The sequence below is a fragment of the Plutella xylostella genome, chromosome 25 (genome assembly GCF_932276165.1).
Source record: "Plutella xylostella chromosome 25, ilPluXylo3.1, whole genome shotgun sequence".
NCBI lineage: Eukaryota > Metazoa > Arthropoda > Insecta > Lepidoptera > Plutellidae > Plutella > Plutella xylostella.
The window spans coordinates 5,534,841-5,560,771 of NC_064005.1; the positions used below are offsets into that span (position 1 = coordinate 5,534,841).

The 25,931-nt window shown below is 37.7% G+C and overlaps 1 protein-coding gene across 4 annotated transcripts in view; it reads left to right on the forward strand.

The window, feature by feature from the left end:
• LOC105393805 (neural cell adhesion molecule 1) overlaps positions 1-25,931 on the forward strand; it is a 69,574-nt gene that overhangs the window by 12,033 nt on the left and 31,610 nt on the right. For all 4 annotated transcript variants that reach the window (XM_038107226.2, XM_038107225.2, XM_038107227.2 and 1 more), the window contains exons 3-4: positions 7,083-7,224; positions 14,233-14,441. In XM_038107226.2, coding sequence (XP_037963154.2) covers positions 7,083-7,224; positions 14,233-14,441 — 351 coding nt within the window. The remainder of the gene's footprint in view (positions 1-7,082; positions 7,225-14,232; positions 14,442-25,931) is intronic.

Sequence of the window (25,931 nt, forward strand, 5' to 3'; positions counted from 1 at the left end):
TTGTTTGAGAGCGCGTCACCTCGTCGCGATTTTCTCACTTGTGGAAACGGCCCCTTATATTATGTACTAGCTGTTTCCGCGCGCTTCACTTCGCCTTAAAAAGTTTTCTTTAAAGTAGCCTATGTTCTTTCCCAGGGTCTAGACCGTATGTATACCAAATTTCATTCAAATCCGTTCAGTAGTTTTGGCGTGAACGAGTAACAGACAGACAGACAGACAGACACAGTTACTTTCGCATTTATAATATTAGTTAGGATGTATTTACGTCCGGGGAACCCTGGGCAGTCAGCAACAGACGCTAATCTGACCGGCCAATACTTTCACCATTGTCACAAAGCCCTAACTAACTATAGCTTCGATTTGCGAGCTGCGAATGTTAGTGTTAGATAAGACTAGGCTAGACACGTGACAGCGGCAGTTCGGGGACAAAACGCGACAAAAGGCTACAGTCATATATTTTGAGGAGCTTCAAACAAAATATATGTAAATTGACGGCTATAGCCTGTTGTCGGGCCTAGTCACCGAGCTGTCGCTGTAGCAGGTCGCTGTCGGTGTCGTGTCTACACTAATTATCAAATGACAAATCAAAATAAAACACAAAGAAGCTGCCATCAATCCTCTCATAAAATATTATTCCAAAATGTGGATGAATATTTTATGTCTCTAACTTATGTAATCAGGATGCTGAATCTGGCATTTTATTGCCTTGTAAGTGTCATAAATCGCGGCGGTGTATTCTCATTGGTTCAACAAATTAGAATGGGCTAAAGTTTTCACTTTTGAACGACTTCTGAATATGTTATTCAACTGAATGGGCTTAAAGCAAGTTAAAGGGCACTGAGCTTTTGAATCTGTTAGGCGAATTGATATTGAAATGTGATTTGTTAATGGTTGTTTGATGATTTGAATTTGATCTGGATGCAGATCAGATCAATGTATTTCACCAACAGAGTTTTTAAGGAGAAAATTGCCGAATTACTTTTCTTGTATATTATGCTCTATTAATGTAATAAAACACATTAAAAATAATTCATACCATTACAAATAATACCCAAAAATACAAATATTATGAATAATATAAACGGATAGAAGCCAAACAAATATTTATTATTTATTCAAAGTATATTAGTATACAGCATGGAAAAACAAGTCGGTTACTGCAGGGAGATTATAAGAGAACCTTGTGGTGGCTCATTTTTAACCGAATTCAAAAAAAGGAGGAGGTTCTCAATTCGTCGGGATCTTTTTTTATTTTTTATGTATGTTCACCGATTACTCCGCCGTTTGTGAACCGATTTTGAAAATTCTTTTTTTGTTGTATTGGGTTGAGCTCCTAGGTGGTCCCATTTTTTTCAGAATTTTATCTCACCCCCAAGGGTGGGTAAAGGGGTAAAAACAGGGTATGAATTTCCATTTTGGGCACATATTAACCGATTCTAATGAAATTAAGAACGTAAATATAGTTCTTATAACAAAAAAATATGATGGTGACCTTGAGCTGATCTGATGATGGAAACGGAAGGCAGTCAGGGGAACTCCTCAATGGTATATAGCAACTACTTCGTGTTTAGGCTTGAATGATTCGTATTGATTAGTAGGACTTTTTGGTATCATATGCACCTTACTTTTGATTGAAAATTATTGCAAATAAACTAAAAACTATCAAATAAAATAATAATTAAAAAATTTAAAAACAGACTTCAAAAAACAACTAAAATGTAAGAAATAATTTAAGGTTTACACAAATTCTACTCGTATGTGACAGTATAAATATACCTAAGCAGGAACTATAGACGGCATTTCTATTTTAAAGATATAAAATTGCACTAAAATATTTAAGGTATTTTACCTCCAGGGCCCGACTTATTTTTCCACGGCGTATAGTTCATGCAGTCGTTCACCCACTGCACCAGCCGTGGTATTAGACTTAAATAAATAATACGTTTCTAAATCTATCCTTCTATTTCGTTCGTTTTCTACAAACTAGTTCAGAACTAACATGCTTGCTCGTTGTATCCTTAGCAACCGTGCTTTAAAGTTTATTCTCTTGGCGATTTGAGAACTAAAAGTAGGTACTTATATGTACACCTGTACCTATCCTTATAGTTGAACACTTTACATGGTTAATAATTTAAGAGATAATTACAAGAATCGAATCAATCGAAACAAAATCGAACAAACTCAAGTGGGAATCGCGCTCAACCCATTAAACGCGATTGCTTGTCGAAAATGAAAACGGTGAAAATATATTTTCGTTTGTTTGTGGCCAATCGTTATTCGCCGTTCGTCTATTTTTGTGCAGTCTATCGCAGCCGTGTTTTCACGCAGCAAATTGCTCACTTTTGATTGAAACCGTTTCGCCGTACGCTTTGCGTAGTGTTCCAAATTTGAATCTTTATGAAGCAATTTTTAGTTTTTAATTACTTCGTCTGATATCCGAACGAGGTGGAGGAGTAAGTTCAGTGATTCACAGTATTAATTCATTGAACTTCCTAATTACATAGTCTAACTAAGTGTCGGGGGTTCCCCCGCTAGCTCCAACTTGTTCCACTCAGATTTCCCGTCGGAGCGACCGTGAAAGGAGCAAAAAGAGCAGCCCAATTAAAAAGTGTTCATACATGGGCGGCTCTATTCGGGCCCAATTTTATCGGCACAATTAATTTCATTGCGAAAATTTTTGGACAGCAAGGAAAATGGATGCCACGCCACCTCTGCCCTTTTACAAGAGCGATGGATGAGTTTGTTCAAATATCGTTCCTATCTAATCAAAAACGACGCGATAATTTAAACGTGATAATTTAATTGAAATTTTCGTTGTTATTGGAATCTGTTGATCTTTTAGAACGAGGGTTGGTTTGTGGGTAAATAATAAATCAAACGTCGGCAATGCCGCAATAAAATTGAATTTTGGGTGTATTGTCGAAGGTAGGTAAATGTTACAGCTGGCTAGGTACTGTTTTTAACTTTTGCATCATGAAAAGCTGTTACGAAAGTGTTACAATCAGTAATTGTTGTTGTTACCAGATATGGTAACATCGCATCTGTTCGTTAACGAAACTCCCACTAATTGCTCCGTCCCATTCTCGCGATAATAATGCCGCCAGCAGATGTTACTGTAAACGAGAACTACTGAGACCAACTCCGCGGGAGTACGGAGACCAACTTTCATAAAACAAGCTACGTATGCGTCGTGCTTTTTGGAAATTATTAGGTTGACACTCCATAAGTTGGCAATGCATAAGCAAACGTGGTCGGTAAAACTTTTGTTGTTCAGGTCTGTAACTCTAAAACTTATTCGTAACATTATTAAACTGTAATTTAACACGAGTAATTACTCGTATGTCAGTGGTACGAGCAGAACAAAATAATTACAGACCGATTGAAAGCAACAAGCAATTTATTACCCATCAGCCTTCGCTAGGTCACAGCTGAATCCGCTAAAATATAACCTCTAAGCTTAGCGACGGGGCACAATAATTTTATTAATATTACCCACACGAGGCTGTCACGCACGCCGCCGCCGCGTATATCTCGCGCCGGAAAAAATATGATATATTGAGAAAACGCGCGACGTAAGAGGATCTCCTCGGCGAAGCATCTTTTAGAAGTCCTTCAAAACCTCTCGCAGGCGTCGAGAGCAAGCTACAAAGTAATCTTTCGATTGAGGCCGTAATTATTTTAGGGATGCTTTTGATTTTGACACGGAAATGTAAATTGAAGGCGGCGTGGAGTTTTTTAAAGGTTGTTATAAAAGAGGAAATTGTGTCATTATTCCGTAAGGAAAATATTGATTTGGATAATCTCACTGAGCACTTTTATCTCCTTTAATTTTCATCATCTAAGAGTGTTTAAATTATTTATCTATAGTTTTATTATGCTAATATACTGACAGTGAATAGTAGTATACCTACGTATGCTGTTATTTTGCAAATTCTGAATGCAATGTTGTAGGGACTTTGGTTTTTCATTACGATGAAAAACAAATATTTTTACAATAAAATAGTAACAATCAATCCGGACTTCAAAATATAAGATAATAAAAATACATCAAAATTACTAACAACAAAAACCGAAGGTCGAAGTATTTTTCTTCCAAGAGTGAACAGTCTAGTCGTACTTAAGAGGTCATATACTTTACCTCGGCCATTAGATACTAACGGCTAGATAAAGTATGTAGGTTCACAGTAATTTACGACTAGAATTAATGATATAGTAGCTGAATTATTGCTGGATATTTCAGGCTATAAATAGAAATTTACCGGGTCGGCGTTTCGTAATCAATAAACGGTTTAGGGTCTGAATATTGAATAACTTTATAATAGTACCTAATATGGTGTATACAATAAACGGAATAGGAGACTAGGCTAATCCATCTGTTAAATAATGGTGGAATTTAATATCCTATATCAGTTTCGCATACCTACTACACTCACAGGCAAAAAAAACAGTTCCACTTCCAGTACAGTTCCACAAAATTGTGACATTAAATCGCCCCAATTTTTCATAGGAAATGTTAACAAAATTTTTTCGTTTTATGTTTGTTGCTCATATTCTTATGCACCGTTAAATGTATACTTAAATATTACAGGAGGCATCATGAAGTTTTTATGTTTAGGAGTAGGTACCTACCTAATTTTGTACTATTCTCACTGGAACTTTTTCAGTGAGTATATTATGTACAATCTTACGAAACAGGTATTGTTCATTACAAATGCGCTGAAAGTAGATATGAATTCCCTGAATACATATACATAACATACACATTAAACTTTGAAGCCATTTTTTTTGGACAGGGTGTTAAAAATATTTATTTCAGAAACACATACCATGGCTACAAAACCCGTCTTGTAAATGACCTACACCTCGTATTGTGTTTATGGGTAAACGTGTTTACGACCTAATGGACTTAGTACTGTTCTTTAATGGAAGCTTTTGGGATGTAGTAGTCCATAAGGTTTATTGTCGGCTGACCCGCTTGTTTGGTTTAATACTGGTATATTTTAGATGATGTGGACCTCAGATTTGGATGTAAGTGTAGTTGTATTTGTTGTTATAACCGTCTAAAATCACGTCATAGATGTTTTTTTTTTAATAAAAGTTGATTATTGAAATTTTTATTAACATTGTATATCAGTTTACATTTTTCTCTATGACTACATTAATGTAATAACTTTTCCGAAGCCATTATATAATGGGAAACTCAAGCTCAGCCAGAGGGGACAATTTTACCGTGAAATTATTCGTGACATAACCGTTGCTGTGACGCGAAATAAAAGGGTTGCCATTTGAAATTTCATTTTTCCATTCTTATCTTAATGCGGCCTGGAATCGGCATTGTGGGCAGTTTTTATTTTCTTTGTTTTTGTATTTATATTGAGGCCTTTATATTACTGTTTGGTTGTTGGTCCTAGTCAAACACAATCGCGCCGTTCTGTATTTAATTTTGTCCGCGTAATCCTTTCATATGTTTCCATCTCTCATTTTATTACCGTCACTCTGAAAAAAGGGATACAATCAACGCACAATTCACATATATTTATTTAATAAATTATTTAAAAACATAAAAAAAATAAATAAGGGACAAGTACAAAGGTTGATTTTTTTTACATTATTTATACCTAAAATGCTTACATACATAAACGCATACAATACAAACATAAACAACCTGTTTTATACAAGATTTTCATCAAGTTTTTAAATCCCTAACAAACAACTCCCAAAAACTTGAAAGTCCACATTATTAGGCTATAGAGCTATAGACGTCATAGTCCTGAATCATTTTCATTGTTGGTTAGAAAGGGTGTAGGTGAGGAGGCGCTAAAGCCAAATTGACATGTGCCGGCTCTACGCGACCCAGTAATCCGTCTTTATTAGAGCAGTCTTCTCGCAAGAAAATTGAAAATTCTTCCTAAGTATGACTGATGGTGCATATTATTCGTCGCCGCCGTCACGCTTCGCGACACTTTTTCCCGCAAAGAAGATTATTATGCGACTTGGAAAGGGACGTTTTAATATTACGCCTATTTATATTCATGTCCATTTATAGCTTAAGGGAAAAGAAAGCGTGAATCATAACGGTGTAAATATGAGCAACAGAGTTCTTCACTTAGTCATTCATTGTGTTGCCGCCTCGCCCGCTCTGCGGGGGAATTCGCTTCTACTCGTATATCAAAGTAACTGGTGAAAGCCTGCAAATTATGTCTTCTTGTTACATTCTCAATAAATTCCCTTTGCCGTGGTTCACATGATTAGGAGCCTTATTTCAAGCGTTCGTGGATGTGTCTATCACGTACAGAATACATAAAACACTTACTAGAAAATGTAGAAAATGGATTCAAGTTTGCTCTTTTTTTTATTTCTCTTGAGACTCGGAGATGCAGTCGGCGAGTCAGCACGCGGCTATCCGGGGAAATTATCAAATGTATTTTCTGAAACATGCGCGTTATCTGGCGAGCACGAAACGAGAAAACTAAATTACTCGTAGAAGAGATTTAAAAGTCACCTTTATTGCTGCTCTATTGTTTTACACTAGAGTAGGTACAGTGCTTTCATGACTTTTATTTTGTTGGAAATGTTAAGTTCATAGACTTAGTATATACTACGCTAGTATATACTAACCCCCTTATTCATAGAGAAGTTACAAAACGTTTTAACTAATAAACTGTTTTGTCCCTCTCCAACAAAGAACAATTTGTTCTTTGACAGAGAGGGACAAAACAGTTTATTAGTTAAAACGTATTGTAACTTTTCTATGAATAAGGGGGTTAGTCTACGGTTAAGTAAGAATCTTTTAGTTTAGCATAACATTAATTATAATTTTTAAGGAATATATATAACTTTAAACAACCTAAACTAATTTTTAATACTTAACTGAATCATCAATTAATAATAATCCACTAATAGAAAATTTACGTAAATTTTCATATATTAAATTTGCATTTATATGTAGATCTCATGCAATGCAAGGAATGCCACAATAGCTTAGCCATACAACCCGGAAAGTAAGGTTTTCACCCAAAACTTATTGAAAAAGTCATCTCCTCTACTTATTTTCACCTATAAGTACTATTCTTTTGTTTCAGTGTCGACGGTGGACGTGGACGCGGTGCTGGGCCGCACGGCGGCGCTGCCGTGTGACGTCACGCCCGACACCAAGGAGGACCGCGTGTACATGGTGCTCTGGTTCCGGGCGGGCAAGGCCACGGGCGGGAAACCTATATACAGGTAAAATAAGTTATACTTATTAGGGCCTGTTCAGTGTGACGTGCAACGTCCGCACGGGGGTGCGATTTTGCTTCCGTCGCGGATTAATTCGTTGGTTTCATACATTTAGCCATCAGTCGTGGACGTCCATGTAGGTCATCCGCGTGGCACTGAACTGGCCTTACATTATGCTAATTTTTGTCTAACTACCTACCTACCTAAAAATGTTAAATCCTACTTATTGACAATTGAAAAAATCACGTCGCCATACATGCCGTATACTTACTTATATTATGCTGGAAGTTGATTATCTAGGCCAGTAGCTGTCCAGAAAAGCTGTGACAGAGGTTTATGTGGTGGTCCCATAACCTTATTTATACATATTGTGATAGAGGCAAATACCTAAGACATGCTACGGCAACCACTGTATTTTCTTATTACTATTCTAATAAATACGTTTTCAGTTTTAAGCTTAATAAAGCTTGTCTCAAACAGGAGAGATAGGTTTTGCTAAGGTATAATATAAATACAAAAAGTATGCATGTATTTAGGGACCAAATAAAACATGAAAGTGGAATATTGCAGGGAAGACCGTTCGGAGGAGTGGCTCTGTTATGGAGAACTAGTGTCTTTCAAAATGTGTCAGTTTTAAATTGCAATAATGTTCGTGTGTGTGCCATAAAAATAATAACGAGTGATCGACCTGTGATAGTAATGAGTATCTACATGCCAACAGATTCTAAGGATAATTTACCCGAATTCACGGACTGCCTTGGGACTGTAAGTGCTATTGTTGACGATATCGAATCAGTGTTTTTATTGGGTGATTTTAATGCTCATCCGCATGAATTATTTTTTAACGAGCTATCTGATTTTTGTCAAGAACAAAATTGGTCTTGTATCGATGTTGATAAACTGGGAATATCCTCTGACACTTACACCTTTATTAGTGAGGCTCACGGTACACGAAGGTGGTTAGATCACAGTATCATAACACAATCGGTTGTTAGTTCTGTGTCTAATGTGTTTGTCAAATATGATACTCTGTGGTCTGACCATTTTCCTTTAATAATTGAGTGCAATTTAAATCTTATTACACCAAAGTTAGCTTCTAAAAGCATTAAAGACAATGGAGTGGTGTGGGGGGATAGAAACGAAGACGAAGTTGCCTCCTACAGTAAGGAGTGTCATAGGCTACTAGGGTGCGTTGATTTTCCAGCTCAATTCACAGACTGTGCTGACCATTGCTGTGGTGAGCCGGACCACAGAAGCGTTCTCGACAATCTATACTCGGACATTGTGACCGCCCTACAGGCGGCGGCTAAGGTGAGTCGAGGAGGCAGTAAGGGGGTAGGCCGGGGCCCACGTATAGTAGGGTGGAACCAGCACGTCAGTGCGGCTCATCGGGAGGCCAGATCGAGGTTTCATGAATGGTTGTTAAGCGGTAAACCTAGTTCAGGATGTGTTTACGATGATATGCGCAGTAGCCGAAAGGTGTTTAAGTCCAGACTAAAGTGGTGCCAAGACCACCAGGACCAAATAAAAATGGATGCCCTTGCAGAAAAACATGAGAGAGGTAATTTTCGAACGTTCTGGAAAACCACGAGTAAGATGAACCCGCGACCTGGTCTCCCGGTGAGTGTTGGTGGAGTGAGTGACCCGAAGGATATTGCTAACTTGTTTAGGGACCAGTTTACTATCAATTCTCCCCTGGGCCCTGCTCGGACGATGCCCAATGTTGAGACCCATGTACAGAAAATGAGTACTCGTTTTACAGCAAAAGAAATAGCAAAGGTCATAAGGTCTATATCTAGAGGAAAATCTCCAGGTCATGATGGTCTCAGCATTGAGCATCTCCAATACGCGGGTCCTCATATATCTAGGGTTCTGGCAATGTTCTTTACATTATGTGTTAGACACTCTTACTTACCTCCTGAGATGTTAATTACGGTGGTGGTGCCTGTCTTGAAAAATAAAACCGGAGACGTTGGAGATATGAATAACTATAGGCCCATATCTCTGGCGACAATCCTTGCGAAGGTTTTTGATGCCTTACTGAATGTGCATTTACAAAATCACTTGGTATTGCACGGTAATCAGTTCGGTTTTCGACCGAACCTATCAACTGAGAGTGCAATACTAAGTTTAAAGCACACAGTGAGGTACTACACCGATAGACAGACTCCGGTGTACGCCTGCTTCCTTGACCTCTCCAAAGCCTTTGACCTGGTCTCCTACGACATCTTATGGGGAAAACTGAGGGATATCGACTTGCCTCATGAGCTAGTTACAATTTTTCAGTACTGGTACTCGCACCAGGTCAACAACGTGAGATGGGCGGGCGTGATGTCCGAGTCTTTCGGTATGGAGTGCGGGGTGAGACAAGGGGGGTTAACCTCCCCCTCACTCTTTAATCTATATGTGGATGCGCTGATCGTCGCGCTTAGCAAGCAGCATGTCGGATGTCACGTAGACGGCGTATGTGTAAACAATTTGAGCTACGCAGATGACATGGTGCTGCTGAGCGCGTCGGTCTGCGGTCTGAGGAAGCTTCTGCGGATCTGTGAGGATTACGCAATGAGTCATGGTCTGAAATATAATGTGCCGAAAAGCAAATACATGGTCTTTGCGGCCGGTTCAAAATGTCCCGACGGTGTGCCGCCCATCAGACTTTATGGCGTGCCTTTGGACCGGGTGGAACATTTTAAATACCTTGGGCATGTTCTAACACCAGACCTCAAAGACTGTGCTGATATAGAGCGGGAAAGAAGGGCCCTATCGATAAGAGCAAACATGTTGGCTCGCAGGTTTGCACGTTGTTCACAAAATGTAAAAATAACTCTCTTCCGAGCATTTTGTACCTCATTATACACGTGCAGCTTGTGGGCTAACTACACGCAGAAGTCTATTAGGGCCCTTCAAGTCCAGTATAATAACGCGCTAAGGGCAGTGTTGGGGCTGCCCCGTTACTGCAGCGCTTCAGGCATGTTCGCGTGGGCGCGCACTGACTGCTTCCACGCGACCGTGCGGAAGCGCTGCGCGTCCCTGGTGCGGAGGGTGCGGGCCAGCGCCAACACTGTCCTTGCGATGATTGCAAACAAAGAGGAGTGTCCTTATATCCGCCACTGCTGTCAAAAACATGTCACAACGAACAGTGGCAGATATAATATTATTAAATTTTAATTATTATGATTTTTGGTATGTTTGTTTTTATATAAATTTTATTTACGTTGACAATATTATTCAAAAAAGTATCTTTGTTTTCTATTTATATTATTTTACTTATTGATAATTTATTTTAAATTTTACTGCATAATATTATTGTACCTAATGAATGTTTTTAAATTTTCTGTTAATTTGATCCGTTAATCCAATTTTGTTTGTGTTCTATGTGTAAATTGTATTTTTAATGTGTAAATGTAATTTTGATGTTTTATATTATGAGTCCGTGGTTACTTGAAATAAATGAATTTATTATTATTTATTATTATTATTATTATTATAATGTTTAATTTAAATAAACAATATTATAAAATATAAAAAAAACGAATTTCCGTATAATATATTATTTTTTTCAAGTTGTTATTATATGTAGAATAATGAGTCACCTTCTTTCAGCTTAGTAAGTCACTTTTTCATCTACAGGGTGTACCTGTATTTATATGATTAAAGCAGTCTTTATGTGTTTATAGGTAACAGCATTGTTACAAGTCTACCAAATAATTACTGAATCGTTTATAACATAGCACAATTCTACTATATTTTCTCTCGGGCGTCGAACCAATCATCAATCACCTGCTATCAATTGCCCCTATAATTACAGAAACCGCCGGCTGCTTTTAAATATCAACGCCCTAGTCTATAAAGCGGGCTACAGTGCCATATAACAGTAGTGATGAATTCGGCGTAAGCGTAGGTAGTGTCTGTTTTATAATCTCAAATACTAAATTCACAGATTCTGAACGGTTCATTAACAGTCAAATGTCCCGCGATTAAGTGACTTATCGTTCTATTAGTAAGATATTTGACAGTTGATGAACCGTTCAGAATCTGTAATTGAGTATCTGAGATTAAACAATGGACTTTACTCGCACAAATTCTGTACTTACTAATTATTTTTAAAATTTAATATTATCGTCGCATTCTTCATCCAACGGTCTGAAAATTTCATGATGATTACCAACCTCCGTCTCCAATTTATCGTGAAAATATACGCTTCTATAATTTTGTTTTACACTGTGCCTCATTCAGCGCGGCCACAGAGGCACCGTAGGCGTCAATAGACGATAATCGTGCGGCTTTGATTAGATTAATCGAAACTGTTACGGATAAATAAAATTATTTACTGGAATAGACTTGGACTTTCTTCGTAAAAAGTCACTTGTTTAGCCAATTAAGAAATTTCTTTTGGCAACACAGAAAATTAGATTTCTTTTGGTGCGTGGGATGGCTAATATTTGAAATAAGTTGATGATTAAAGTTAATAAAATTTTGGTTCTAGAAGGTAAATAAATGATTTTTGTACTACTTATTATGTGTTTAATGCCGTTTTCTTATTTTGTTTTAGCATAAAATTTCTTAGAGCTATAAAACGATCATAAATAAGACGTTTATTAAAACCGCTGTAGGTATATCATTGCAGAGAACTACTAACAAATTACCAAATACCTACCGCTCTGAGCCACAATTTGGCTGCTTTCCTACAAGAAAACTGAATCTAGGTCGCATTGCAACAGCGATATTTATGTAAAACGGGTACCAACATAAAATTGTGGTTGAAAATTATACGTTAGCTTCAATTCCCGCCTTTTTGCGCCCGAGTGCGCTATCAGTGGGCAACCAAACTCGCGTGAACGCAATCGCTTTTGTTTCGTTTACGTTTCAACCGACTGGTTCGCGTCAATAGTTTTTCAGAAACATTTTTTAAATGTTCTCGAATTTGATAGTATTTATGTGTATATCTCGATATTGGAAGTAGTAGAGGTGTTTAGAGCGATTCTTTAGAGATTTATTTTCGATGGGATTGAGTATATTACTGTAAACCATTTAGATACGTATTTTTTTAGACAGTAGCTTTAAAAAATAATATTTTTTTCAAATGAAAAATTGATGATATACCCTTCACTCTGCCTTAACGTGAGCGGGCATTAGCATAAGCCTTATTGTGACACTTTTTTCTGACTATTTACATTGACGTTGAGAATTAATTAATGAAAATCTTTTAAACAAAATCGTTAGAAACTGGGTTCGGTAATTTCGGATGCGTGATGTATAGTCAGAAAGATTATTCCAACATGATGTACGGGGTGGGCGAAGTTACACGACAGTTACCGCCAACTTCACCCCTGGAACTGATCACAAAGATAATGCCGATTTGCGACATGAATTATTTATTTGTGCCTCTATGCGTGAAACTTTTTTATAACGCTAGTAACCTCAGGATTTCGGAGTTGAGGAATCTGTTACGAAGGGTTAAGGTGGGACTGCTTAATTTTAATCACATGCACAATTTCCATAAGCTGTAATTTTCAATGCCATATTGTATTAAATATCATTTCAAAGACAAGATAAAATACATTTTTCGACAAGATAAAATACAATTTTGCAATTTGTAAAAATATGATAGTCATTCACACACAATATTTTATGTATCGTAAATAAAATGTCATGCTGACGATACTCTTATTAATTGATACGTACCTACCATTCATTATGTCACGATACATATTCGATACTTTTTATTATAAACCTTAATCACTGAACTTAGTCACGGTATGGTACCTGGACGGGAATCAAACCCAGCATAGCAGTCAGGCTCACTAACCACTGCACCATTCGGTCCTCAAGTTTAGATAAGTATATTAAATCTGTCAATTCAAGAGATAAGCCGATGGGAATCGTGTTGTATGGGCCCTTCGCCACTATTAAATAATATTAGTAACGTAGAAAGCCTTTCCTTGTAGCTACTTAGTATTGATTTTAACATGACTTCCAATTTCTTGCGATAAGATCTAAGTACCCAAAGAGTTTCGAGGCCAATGGCTTGTAGAGTTTGCTAACGATTGCGGGCTCAGCTACTCTGCAGTTTCATATCTCACTAATTCACTCAGTGACTAACGCGTCTGGATTCCTAAGTGAAAATGATTACTGCGCAAAAAAGTTGATAAGTTGTATTATTTAGAAGGCGAAAATAGTTATGATACTTTTCAAATCTAACACGGTGACACAGCATTAGGGCCTCTGGTATGGAAACAATTGACTCTTCAGTTTAATTTTACATGAAAGAAGCTTTCTCAATAATCCTATTAATTTACTGGCCCTTGCTAAGTCTTACTTAACGTAAACAATGTAAGTTTATTTATTTATTTATTTATTTGCGCAGTGAACTTCTTTCATTTCCTGTGAAAAGAGTAACTACACTTTCACTATAAAATGATTGAAATGTTTGCCAGCAAAAAAACTACTTAAAATTTTATAGTTATGAAATTCTGGACAGTAACAAAACGTCATCAAGTATAATATTTTAGTTTTTTCATAAAGCTTAAAAAATACAAAATCTGTTAATTATATAGTTTGTTAAGAAACAACCAACACTTCCACAAATTTTTGCATTCATTACATTAGTAGGTAATTCCAATACTCCCATAAAAAAACACCAACTCTAGGCTCCCTACGCACATGCAGGAGGTTTGCTTAGTTCTAAAATATTCGTGAACGGCTGCATAGATAAGTTAAAAAAAATAAAAAATAAGCGACTGGCTTCACGAAGATTCTAGAACGTTCGTTTTAATGAGCTACTCGCTTGGTGACTCGCTAAGCGCATACCTCCTGCCTGTGTGGACGTAGCCTTATGCAATGTTGTGCCTTATACCTTATCATCATCATTGGCCACAGCATCTATATAGATGGTTGTTGCAGCGCTCGTGGGTTATGAGTAACGACGGCCGCACCGTCGTTGATGGCTGTATAGTCCAATAGCAGCACGATTTTTTTGCCACAATACCTTATACTATAACTCATTTGTTGCAGTTTCGACGTCCGCGGCCGCTCGTTCAACAAGGCGCTGCAGTGGTCGGACCCGCACGCGTTCGGGCCGCGCGCGTACTTCGCCACCGTGGCGCGGCCGGCGTCGCTCACGCTGGACACGGTGCAGCTCGACGACGAGGGCGTCTACCGCTGCCGGGTCGACTTCAAGAACTCGCCGACGAGGAACTTTCAGATACGGCTGCATGTTATTGGTGAGTTATTTGAAACACAAATACACTCGCGAGCAATGAAAAAGTTCCGGTGAAAAAGGAGCGGCAATGACAGGTGGAACTTTTTCATTGCCCGCGAGTGTAGTTACAGCCTGAGGTAAAGTATCGTCAGCTGTTTCTCGGAGTGAGGTTCTGCTGAGGGGTTAAGTTTCTCCGCCCCCAACTGTACTCTTTATTGCACACAATCGTGTATTCGAAAACTATAATTATGTATATACTCGTATATAATTATACCATCTGAAAAAACGGCATAATACATTAAAAAAATTGAATGCTATTTGAGGAATTCTATGATCAATTTAACATTTTGCAATAAATAGTTTTGATGATAATATTAAACCAAGGATGTTAGCATGGATAGACTCTTGCTGTGTTTGATAGAGATAGAAATATTAATTTACAAAACAAATTAATAATTATTTGTTCCATGAACATTACTTACAGGTATAATATTGACGGAACGCTTTTTCATAAAATTTTATTTACGTTTTAAGACTTAAAACCCTTCAAAGTATTTTATTAGATAAAGCTTTATAATTTACCTAACTAACGCCCAAAAAGCTCTCTGAGCCTGCAAACTTTTTAAAATCAAACAGCCCCCGGTTAGCTTATCTGTCTCTAAGTAATGTTTAAGTATTAAGCTGACCTTTAAGTTGCTAGGTGACCTTGCTTAAACTTTGAACATCAGCAACCTTACTTAACTAAGTTAACCGAACGTAAACATAAGTCACTTCTTGACCCAAATTTGATTACCCCTAATCTGGTTGCTGAACACGTCCTAACACTAATGAACGTCAGCTAAAATTTGTTGACTTAAAACTTTATTGCATTTATGGTCGTAAATGAAGCGTGCACCAGCTTTAATTCAATTTATTTCCGTCCGTGATATGAATACTTTGACGAGATAAAATTGCAGATATTTATTAGATAAGTCAATGCTGTTAAATCATACTTTTAGGAAGTTTCTAGCCTAATCTGCGAACATGGTTTAGAATAGTCCCAGTCTTACTGATCGGTAAATGTGAAATGTTTTCTGACTGCACCTGTGGGTTGTAGTACCAGGAGGGTTACTCTATTCTACTGACTAAAAACGAACGAACGTGAGCTATCGTGCAATGGACACCTTTAATACAACGAGATAGAGTCGTAGCTCACGAAACAGCACTCCGAAACTTTAGTTTTTCGTCATGTAGAGTGACCCCCCAGTAGTTGAAACGCCAGTTGGCGATACCAGCGCTTAAATTTATCAATAGATTTTTTAAAAGTGCACTGTTAAATAAGAACTATTTAAATCAAATAAACTTAAAGATCGCTATCAACTATTTGTTTAAAAGCCAAGAACTAGATATTATGCCCAGCAGCAACTTTTTGTCAAAATTATGATGAACCCTTAGAACATCTTCATAATGTGTAGGTACTTAGTGAGTGTTTCATGAATGTTTCCACTACCGAATAAATATATAGGTACTTGTGTATATGTAAATCTAGCGACGTACATTACGGTGTCACCAAAAACTTCCCACATTCCTTCTTTTTAGGGTTCCGTAGCCAAAATGGCAAAAACGGAACCCTTATAGTTTCGTCATGTCCGTCTGTCCGTCTGTCCGTCTGTCCGTCTGTCACAGCCGATTTACTCGGAAACTATAAGTACTACAGTGATGAAATTTGATGGGAATTTGTGTTGTATGAACCGCTACAAAAATATGACACTAAATAGTAAAAAAAAGAATTGGGGGTGGGGCCCCCCATACATGTAACTGAGGGATGAAATTTTTTTTTTCGATGTACATACCCGTGTGGGGTATCAATGGAAAGGTCTTTTAAAATGATATAAAGTTTTCTATAAAACATTTTTCTTAAAGTGAACGGTTTTTGAGATATCAGCTCTCAAAGTCGTAAAAAGTATGTTCCCCCCCCTCTATTTTTATAACTACGGGGTATAAAATTCTAAAAAAAATAGAGGTGATGCATGCTAATTAACTCTTTCAACGATTTTTGGTTTGATCAAAGTATCTCTTATAGTTTTTGAGATAGGTTGATTTAACTGTAATTTTGCTGCTACGGAACCCTTTGTGCGCGAGCCCGACTCGCACTTGGCCGGTTTTTATTTTGTAACTTGAACAGTCATCAATCAAAAAACTTTAATGCAGACTACGAGTAGAGTGCCGAAGTACTCACTTGCCCCCATTCTCAGCTTAGAGGTCATTGGCACATAATTTCTTATTCAATAACCAGGTCAGAGCAGAACTATAATGTAATGGTCTTTTTTCTTGTTTGTTTTTGTTGTAATTAAGTTAATTTCATCGTACATAATGTGCAACATGCTAGAAACATTACATAATTTGCGTCAAAGACTTTATAAATAAATTTTAAAAAACACACATTTACGCCTTGTACTAATGTACTCCCTTGCGGGGTAGGCAGAGGTGCATTGCTTCACCCACTTTTCGCCAGAGTGTTCTGTTAGTCCCAATGTAATAGGGGGCGGGCCTATTGCCATTTTACGGGCACATCCAAGACCCGACAACAAATATCTGTGTTTGAACAAATATCTGCCCCAGCCGGGAATCGAACCCGGGACCTTCAGCTCAGTAGTCAGGGTCGCCATTCGGTCGTCACTAACCACTACGCCATTCGGTCGTCGACTTTATAAATGAGAATAGTTATTCATCTGTAATAGCATAAGTTGTTTTCTTTGAATAAAGATTTATTCTATTCTATTCTATTCTATCTCGTCTATTAGAAACTTTGAAAATGCATCAATAGAACACTTAGTAACAAGGCCACAAAAATATGCCTACATCAGCTAAAATCCATATTCCTAAACTGAGTAAGATTGACCTTAATACATTTCAATTTAAGTCCAGCACCGAAGCTCCAAGTACCTACCAGGCCCACATAAGTGCGCGCAGTTGAATAAGATAAACATATTCACACATTTCAATTTGAGTCCAGCACCAAGTAGGTACCAGGACCGCATAAGGCCGCGCAGTTTCCATTTCACACGGCCAACAAATGCGCGAGTCGTCCCGCACATAATTTCGGTACAAAGACCTCCGGACGCCGAATGGCTGCAGCAAATGTTCGGATTCCCACACTGTAAGGCGTAAAATTCAAACCAGATGCTAGTTCATAAGCGGGCGTTATCTAAAAAGGAGGCCTTTCAGCGGGTTACTCGTAGTGGTTCCGCGGAACAAAGCTTTGTTAGGGCTTCTTTGAATTTCGGTAAAGAAAATGAGAGGTTTCGCAGGCGCCGCGTCAAAGAGCAGGACTGCGGTTATTATAATATTGTGCGGAGACATCGCAACAGCAAAATACCATAGATTCTTACCTATTGATGATTTATTCAGTACCAGTTTTTCTTATGTCAATTCGAAATAGTCTCCCGGTACCATTATGTATAACGAAACTGTAAAAACATACCTACTATGTATATAAATAATGTTAATACTCACAGCCTTTGCAAAACGTTTACTAAACAAATTGATTTTACAAACGCCCTGCTTTGCCTAGAATTTATTATGCCTCCCTTATCTACATACGTTTATCGCGGGATTTTAAATTGTAAACGAGCTCCACTTAAAATACCGCTTTCAGTTCCGTATAAGTATAGTACGCCTTTAAGACTTAGCCACACTGAAAATGCCTCGCGTCAAAGTGATATGTGGTGGTATTGACTGCAATGCAAAGATAGCGTCACACGGCAATGCGAGAATGCACGGCATTTTGATGTACGAGGCGACACAATCTCGCCGCACTACTTCTACCGGGCCTTTACAAGCCAACCTCAGCACGTGAAAGGTGAATTTCATAAAACCACTAGAAATACGCCACAGGTAATTAGTGTTGCAGGTGACGATGTCGCGGCTCACAAAGGATTGCTTCTGAAATTTAATTGTAGCTATAAAATATTATTTTCTCGCCCCATAACGAGGCGGCTGAATTTTGGCAGAAAACAATTTATTAACATACTAGTTCACTTTATTAGTTGGCGCTTAGCGAGCGCTGCAATTTGTCCGGCTTTGTTTAATGAATCAGGTGTTTTGTGCGCGTATCCCCTTAATTCTTTTCGGGAGGTTGGGAGTTAGTCGGGGTAATGTGTAACGGTTAAGTGGGGTTCTGGCGCGGCGGCGGCCGTAAGTCATCGTCTCGCCCAGGCTGCCGGGAAGCCAAGGAATTGCACAACAAACGTATATTTCACATTGTTTAAACAAGTAAGCGCGCCACATACAAGATTTTAATACCCCCGGGGCTTGCAACTGATGCAAATGGCGCTATATAAAGCTTAACTACTTTGCTGATATTTTCTTTTGCGCTTTTAGCGTGGCTCTCTTATTTAAATAGACGGTGTACTGGTTAGGAGGTCTAGCTGCTAGTTCTGGTGAGATTGAAACTCGATGTCTTATTAATTATGTAGCCGATAGATACTATGAATATTAAGAAGCTACTAATTACACTGCGGTGTAGTGTGGTGTGTAGTACATATACAGGGTGTTGCAAAATTGGTATACTAAGCCGAAACCTACATGTGCAGCATGGTATATCTAAGCCCGAAACTGAAATCAGAATTTGGAAATTCGCGAAAAAATAATTAATTTTCCATAGTAAAAAGTCACGTGACCAACAAAGTTTCTATGGAAAATGATATTTTTTTTTCGCGAATTTTCAAATTCTGATTTCAGTTTCGGGCTTAGATATGTCGCAGGCAACTGGTTTAATCTCCTGTTTGATTGAACCACTAGCCCGTTCATTGGATGGCGCTATTCAGTTGTATGACTAAAGGACAACTCGTCAAGTCGTTGATTGTAACGTTCGACGTCTTGACTGAACGTCTTTCAGCGAAGTCGTTGAATGGGATATAGTATTGCAACTTTGTAATGTCTGGTTATGGTGAACATCACCAGAAAAGAGTCAACAAAAAGACTATGTTACAAAGCTCTTATCTCACAAATTAACTAAACAATAACAATAACCGTAACTTCATATTGTTGTTCATTATTATCCAGTTTCGCCACTTTTTTTCTTTGAAACTATCCGCCCGCGGCGTAATAATAGGTAAATCCATGTTGTCACACTATTTTAACACAAAAAACGCACTTTAAAGCTAATTTATTTGCAAAAAACTAACAATATAGGTGCTTTTTGTGTCAGCTGTTAGCTGTTAGACGCCATATTTGTTTTATTCACCACCTGACTGATTTTAAGTCAGCTAACTAGTTGGACGTTTTGTGACGCTTGTACAATCAACGTTCGGCCTAGTCATACAACTGAACAGCGCCATCCAATGAACGGGCTAGTGGTTCAATCAAACAGGAGATTAAACCAGTTGCCTGCGACAGATATACCATGTTGCACATGCAGGTTTCGGCTTAGTATACCCTTTTTGCAACACCCTGTATACATGCATATTGTATACACGTTAATTATTCAGAACCTAATAACTATCAAAGTTAATTTGTAATCTAGTCTTATCAATAGTAAAGCTGGTTAAACAGTAATAAACACTAAAGATGGATGAGAATCCGGATCAGGACCTGTGGTACCGTTATAATGTTAAATACTTAGGTACAGGAAACCTAAGTCCATACACATCCAAATGTTTTTTGAAGTTGGTTCTTGAATTTTTTAAATTAGTATTTTATTTTATTGTTTTTAGTTTTTTTGCAATAATTTTCAATCAAAAGTAAGATGCAAATGATACAAATAAGTCCTACTAGTCAATACGAATCATTAAAGCCTAAACACGAGGTAGTTGCCATATACCGTTCAGGAGTTCCCTTGACTGCCTTCCGTTTCCATCATCAGATCAGCTCAAGGTCACCATCTTTTTTTTTGTTATAAGAACTATATTTACGCTTAGTGCCCAAAATGGAAATTCATACCCTGTTTTTACCCCTTTACCCACCCTTGGGGTAAGATAAAATGCTAAAAAAAATTTGGGACCACCTGAAAACTCAACCCAATACAACAAAAAAAGAATTTTCAAAATCGGTCCATAAACGGCGGAGTAATCGGTGAACATACGTAAAAAACATTTTAAAAAAAAGATCCCGACGAATTGAGAACCTCCTCCTTTTATTGAAGTCGGTTTAAAAATCAGCCTTAAATGAATTAGTACAATGTCTGGTTAGTACAAGTCGCTGTGTATTATAACAAAATTAATTGAAAGCGCGGCAACTTGCTCTTTGAGCAATAAGATTACGCGAAGAACGTAAAGTGAATTCCCTGACACGAAGTCGCACGACTTAACTGTTACGATATAAACTGTTTAGCTGTTAACTTTCCGGGACCTGATTACTCGACGAGAACCCAGCATAGTAATTTACTGCACCCGGTGAATGAGAGAAGAGCTAGAATTCAATAGGAAATACCAGGGTGACTACTGTGGTATTTATGGTAATATAGCAATCTTTCTTCTCCTCATAGGAGCTTCTTTACGTGAAGTTCCTTCCACTGCTATTGCTAGTTTAAACGTTAATTATTTAAAATATCAATTGAATTTACTCTATATTTCGTTAAGTGTATTAGTGTGTTGTGTTAAGTAAATAAATAACTTTATCTATCTATCTATCATTATATTTATTCAAAAACCGCGATACAGCTCGCGACCTATCGACCTATCGTGATTACGAATGTACTGCAAAAAGCGGGTGGCTCAACAAAAGTTTTCAGAGTGATAATCATAGTGCCTTTGTCTATCATAGAGCATGTATGCATTTATAAGCCACGATAACAAGTCTTATACCTTGGACTTACTACAGCTTTCCACCATTATAACCCTTTCCAAGGGTTACAATGTTGTGGTTACGAGACCAACAGTGTACATCTGTATGTAGAACTCAGTTACAAATAGAATGTTTAAGGAATGTAATAAAGAATTTCCTCAACTCGCTCCACGCTAACTTTCAAATTAATCCCTTTTATAGGTTCCTGTGAAGTCAATAAACCTGTCAATAATTAGAAATACCATCGCTCATATCGCGCTACCCTTTCAGAAGGCTTGGAAACTTGGAACACAAATAAAAGTGTGGAAGTGAAATAAGAACGCAATACAACACAACATAAAATTTCAAATTTCAGGCGTCTCTTTACACTTTGCCTTCTCTTTATTTATTAAAAAAAATCTCGATTTCCCGATTTTTTAAAGTTTAATAACAATATGTTTCAAATTCCGAGATCCCGAAGTCACCATTTTTCGTGTTACTACCTATATAGCAAATTTGCAACAGCCTGTATATCGTGTATAATCTATGGAAAAATACGCGTTGCTCTGAAGTCTGGATGAAACATTTGTAGTAGAAACGGGGGGAATATAAAAAGCAGCCGCGGCTCCGCGCGCTCCTCGCTCACGGAAACGCCCGTCTGAATTAATAAGTACAACACGAAATTTGAATTTAATGAAACAAGTTGGCGGTAGCGAGCAGCTGAGCGTTCTATCGATTTAGAAATGAAGCGTGCCGATACACCCGCCCGCCCACGATTATCAACGCAAGCCTTTTCAACCGAATGAAAGAAACCTTTCTACAGATGAAAAGCGAATGGATTTTTTTCTCACCATTCTTCCCGCCGAGATTCATATTCAAGAATATTCACATTCATAAAGCCATCATTCGGGTTAGAAGGGATCTTAATATTCCGCATTGTAGCAATCGAAATGGGAAACAAATCGGTGAGATGATCGTAAAGAGAGTTTTGCTTAAAAGTTACGGCGCGCGGCGTATGAATGGACAAATTTTCGAGTCGTAAAAGAAGTGGGCGGTGAGAACTCATAAAAGGTTGTGCCAACTACGATAAACTCGAGCGGTCTGTATGGTAATCGACAGATCGGTCGGGCGACAAGTCGGCTCCTGGAGATCGCCGCTTTACAACCTCTACCGTGTTACAGTTAATGCATTATTCAAAAGCCATAATTTTAAGTCTCGCCTCCGATTTATCGTCACGTCAAATAATATTATAGCTGGAACCAGCTTCATGATCCAATAGTTGCTGTTACATGTCCAATATAAATGTTCTAGTTAGAAATTTACGCTATTGGTGGTATGTTATTCACATAGCTGAGGGGAGGCGGTAGTTTTTCTATCGAATCGTATGTAAAACACTTGTATGTAAACAAACATTTAGCCTAGCCGAGAATCGAACTCGAACCCTTCGAGCCTTCATTAAGTTCGGCCGCCATTAGACGAACAAAGAAACAGTGACCAATCAGCGTTGAATAAACTCAATAAAAAGGCCTAATTGGCTTCGGTAATGAGCGCGCATGAATACGTCATATTCGGTCAAACACGGGACTCTTAATTGACGCTGTCAACTATGAAATTCCATTTAAATTGCATGTTGTTCCGGCTGGCCTTTGATTCCGGCACTACAGAGGAGCAAGTTGGTAAATAGCTGGCCCGTAATGACTACTAACTAGCTCATAGCCAGATCGTTTTGGGCCGCAGCGGTTACCGATACTGGAAAGGGTAGAATGAGTTTATTTGGTTTTGCGGTGAGGCCCTCTCCGCACGTGATCCCTTCTATTATTTTGCTTGTTGTTAAGTAATTATGTTGTTTGTCTGCTTCGCTGACAGCTGCCTAGTTGCGGCCACAATGGATAAAGGAGCGGCGGGAAATTATGAATGATAGGTTTTCATTTTGAGCGACTCTATTTTCTTCAGAATCATGGTCGGCTGAATGGCTGACCTAAACATAGATTTAATATCAATAGTTCGTAATACCGATCGGCTCAGACGTTCACAAATGAGATTTGAAATTGTCTAGACTGATGAAAAATTAAATTTTTGGGTTCTATAATAGCTAGTTTCAGAATCGGAGAATGGCCATTAAAGATTATGGATATTAAATTCACAACTGCTCTTGTTGCTGGGGTAAAATTTAATGAAAATATTTTCTTAGTTGTATCTTTAGCTCAGGTAAATTGATATTATATAGGTACAGGGTCACCCCATAGGTTTTTACCGCATAATGACCCACCTTAGAGGCTAAATGTGAAAAATCAGCTCGCCATGATAGATAGATAAACAGGTACAGAGTGTTATAAAAACGGTATACGAAACCAAAAGGGGTAGAGGAGGTCATGCTTAACTAATTTTGTTCATCAATTTTTGATAATTCTCGAATGTAGAAGTTTTCAGGCTGGTCTAATCAAAGCCAAAACATACCTACATACAAATACAAAGCACTCCGACTTTTGTACACTCATTTTGTGCAATGGAACTATCTATAATTTCTATAGGTAAGGTTGCGTATATTGGACCACTTAACTTCTTATAGCTATATAAATTAAACTATGTATCATATTTATACGTTTTTGGATTCTATAGGTAGATTTTGTTTCCTGCTTTACGTTTTCTTTGTTACAAACTAAAATACAATACCGTTTTGAAAATATGGTCAAAAAAGTTTTATATTTAAGGTTGCCTTCTTTGGACCAGGGTATCCTTTATTGGACCTCCCAGTTTCCATGATTGGACTTCGATAGAATTGTCTCAGTGGTCCAATCAAGGAAAAGCTAAAGTAAAGAATAATTATTTGAATGAAAACATCAAATTGCAAAAATCGGACTCTATTTTATGGCTTAGGATTACATTATAAGTAATTAGTCTTAATGTTAATTATGTCGTCTTGTTTTGTTTGTAAATCGAAGGTGTTATATTATTTTCTTTGCTATTTAGTAGTCTTCTGACATCATTCCTGATATTTTTTTCTTCCAACCCTGGAGTTAAATGAGCAGAAGATTCCCTAACTTACCTTTTGGTCTTTGGCAACCTTATTTGTTATAAAATTATTCTGTGTATCTAACTCTTTTTAAAAGTCGACTTAAAAGTAGCCGTGATTGGACCGGTCCAAATTAAGTAACTGACACAGGTCCATTAATAGCAACTTTCTACTTTTATACAAAAAAAATACTTTACATTTTGAATCAATTCTAGACAGTAAAATATCTTCACAAATAGTTTGGCATAACACATGTGCAAACTGATAATAATAATCATTATTGTAGTAATTACACGGTAAAGAGTAACACACATTTATTACATGAAGTAGGGTTGTGAAACACGGACGCGCTACTGGGAGTTGAGGGGTATGAATAGGGGGTTTTGAGCATCACGTTTGAAAATACTGTGGATGTTTAATCCCAATATTTTCGGAAATACTTCACTGGCCCAATCAAAGAGCCGGTCCAATATACGCAACCTTACCCTAAATAAATAAACATCTTTCATAATAGCCATGCTTATAACAGGTAGGTAACTGACAGTTTTTTAGCGCTTTTATACTCGCGAGCCGCTGCCACTCTGCCCGACTCAAACGCAATTCTATAACAATATGTGACATCACAATGGCACCCTTAGTAATATCCCCTGTATATTGTTAGCCATGAGAGCTTTTTACAGAACCGATTTGGGGCAAAAAAGGGACTCAGTCTTTGTTATAGTTTGTGGTGAAATTAGCAATTGTAGCTGGCTTGCCGGGTGTGTGGTGGCTTGATAAAGTGGGCAAATAGAAGGTGTGCTAATGAGATTTTCGGTACGTGGTTACTGGGGTTTCTTTTGGGGAATATTGTCGCCGCTCGTTGAGGAGAAAAATGTTCTTCGTTTGTAACTATTAGGCAATTTGTGTTCGTATTTACTAAGAACAGGCGGCACGTGACATTTTGAAAAGCAAACTCTTCACACAAAAATTGAGAAGGTAAAAAAGCCTAAGTAAGGTTAGTTTATAAAATTCTTTTTAATGCACATAATAATGTTCCAACATTACATGGAGCAGTATAAAAATGATGTGCGTTAAGAAGCTTAAGGGTTTACTGTGTAGGTACAAAGGTTGGAATATTACACATAAGTATCTGGTACTTAGAAATTTGGTTTTGCCTACCTTGGACAATTCAAAGTCAAGCCAAAGAACAATAAAGTTAAATGTTATAACGCCCTTAAGCCTAACGGTCACCATAAAGTTTGTTAGAGGCACTTACTAAGCTATTGTGTGCGTGAAAATCGTTGTTATATAACATTTATAACCTAGAAATCAAGTAAATAACGACCAAAATAGTCAGGTCTAGACTACATTATGCTGAAATTTACATTGGGTTACCTAATACCTATGCTTTAAAATGGCTTTAAATGCGAGTGCTTTAATTTTTAGTGGACTTGTTGTATAATAATGAAATGAATACGCCCACAACCATTCGTACACTTAGGTATGTTTTTTTGTACTAATTAATTATTCAACGTCATTCGATTGATTGTGGGCAAGGAAATAAGTACTTCTCTAATTGTGGGGCACACAACACCCCAAAAACTTTTAAAAAGGAATCAATTAATCATATTCACCCAGTCCTAATTGGCTTTACAAAGAGTATCGAAGCACCCCACTGCACTCCAGCCAGTCACAATATTTCGTTGTTGTCCAACGCTATACGAGTTATTCTTCCGAGGCACGCACGGCGCGTTAGTGGCAACTACTGGAGAGATC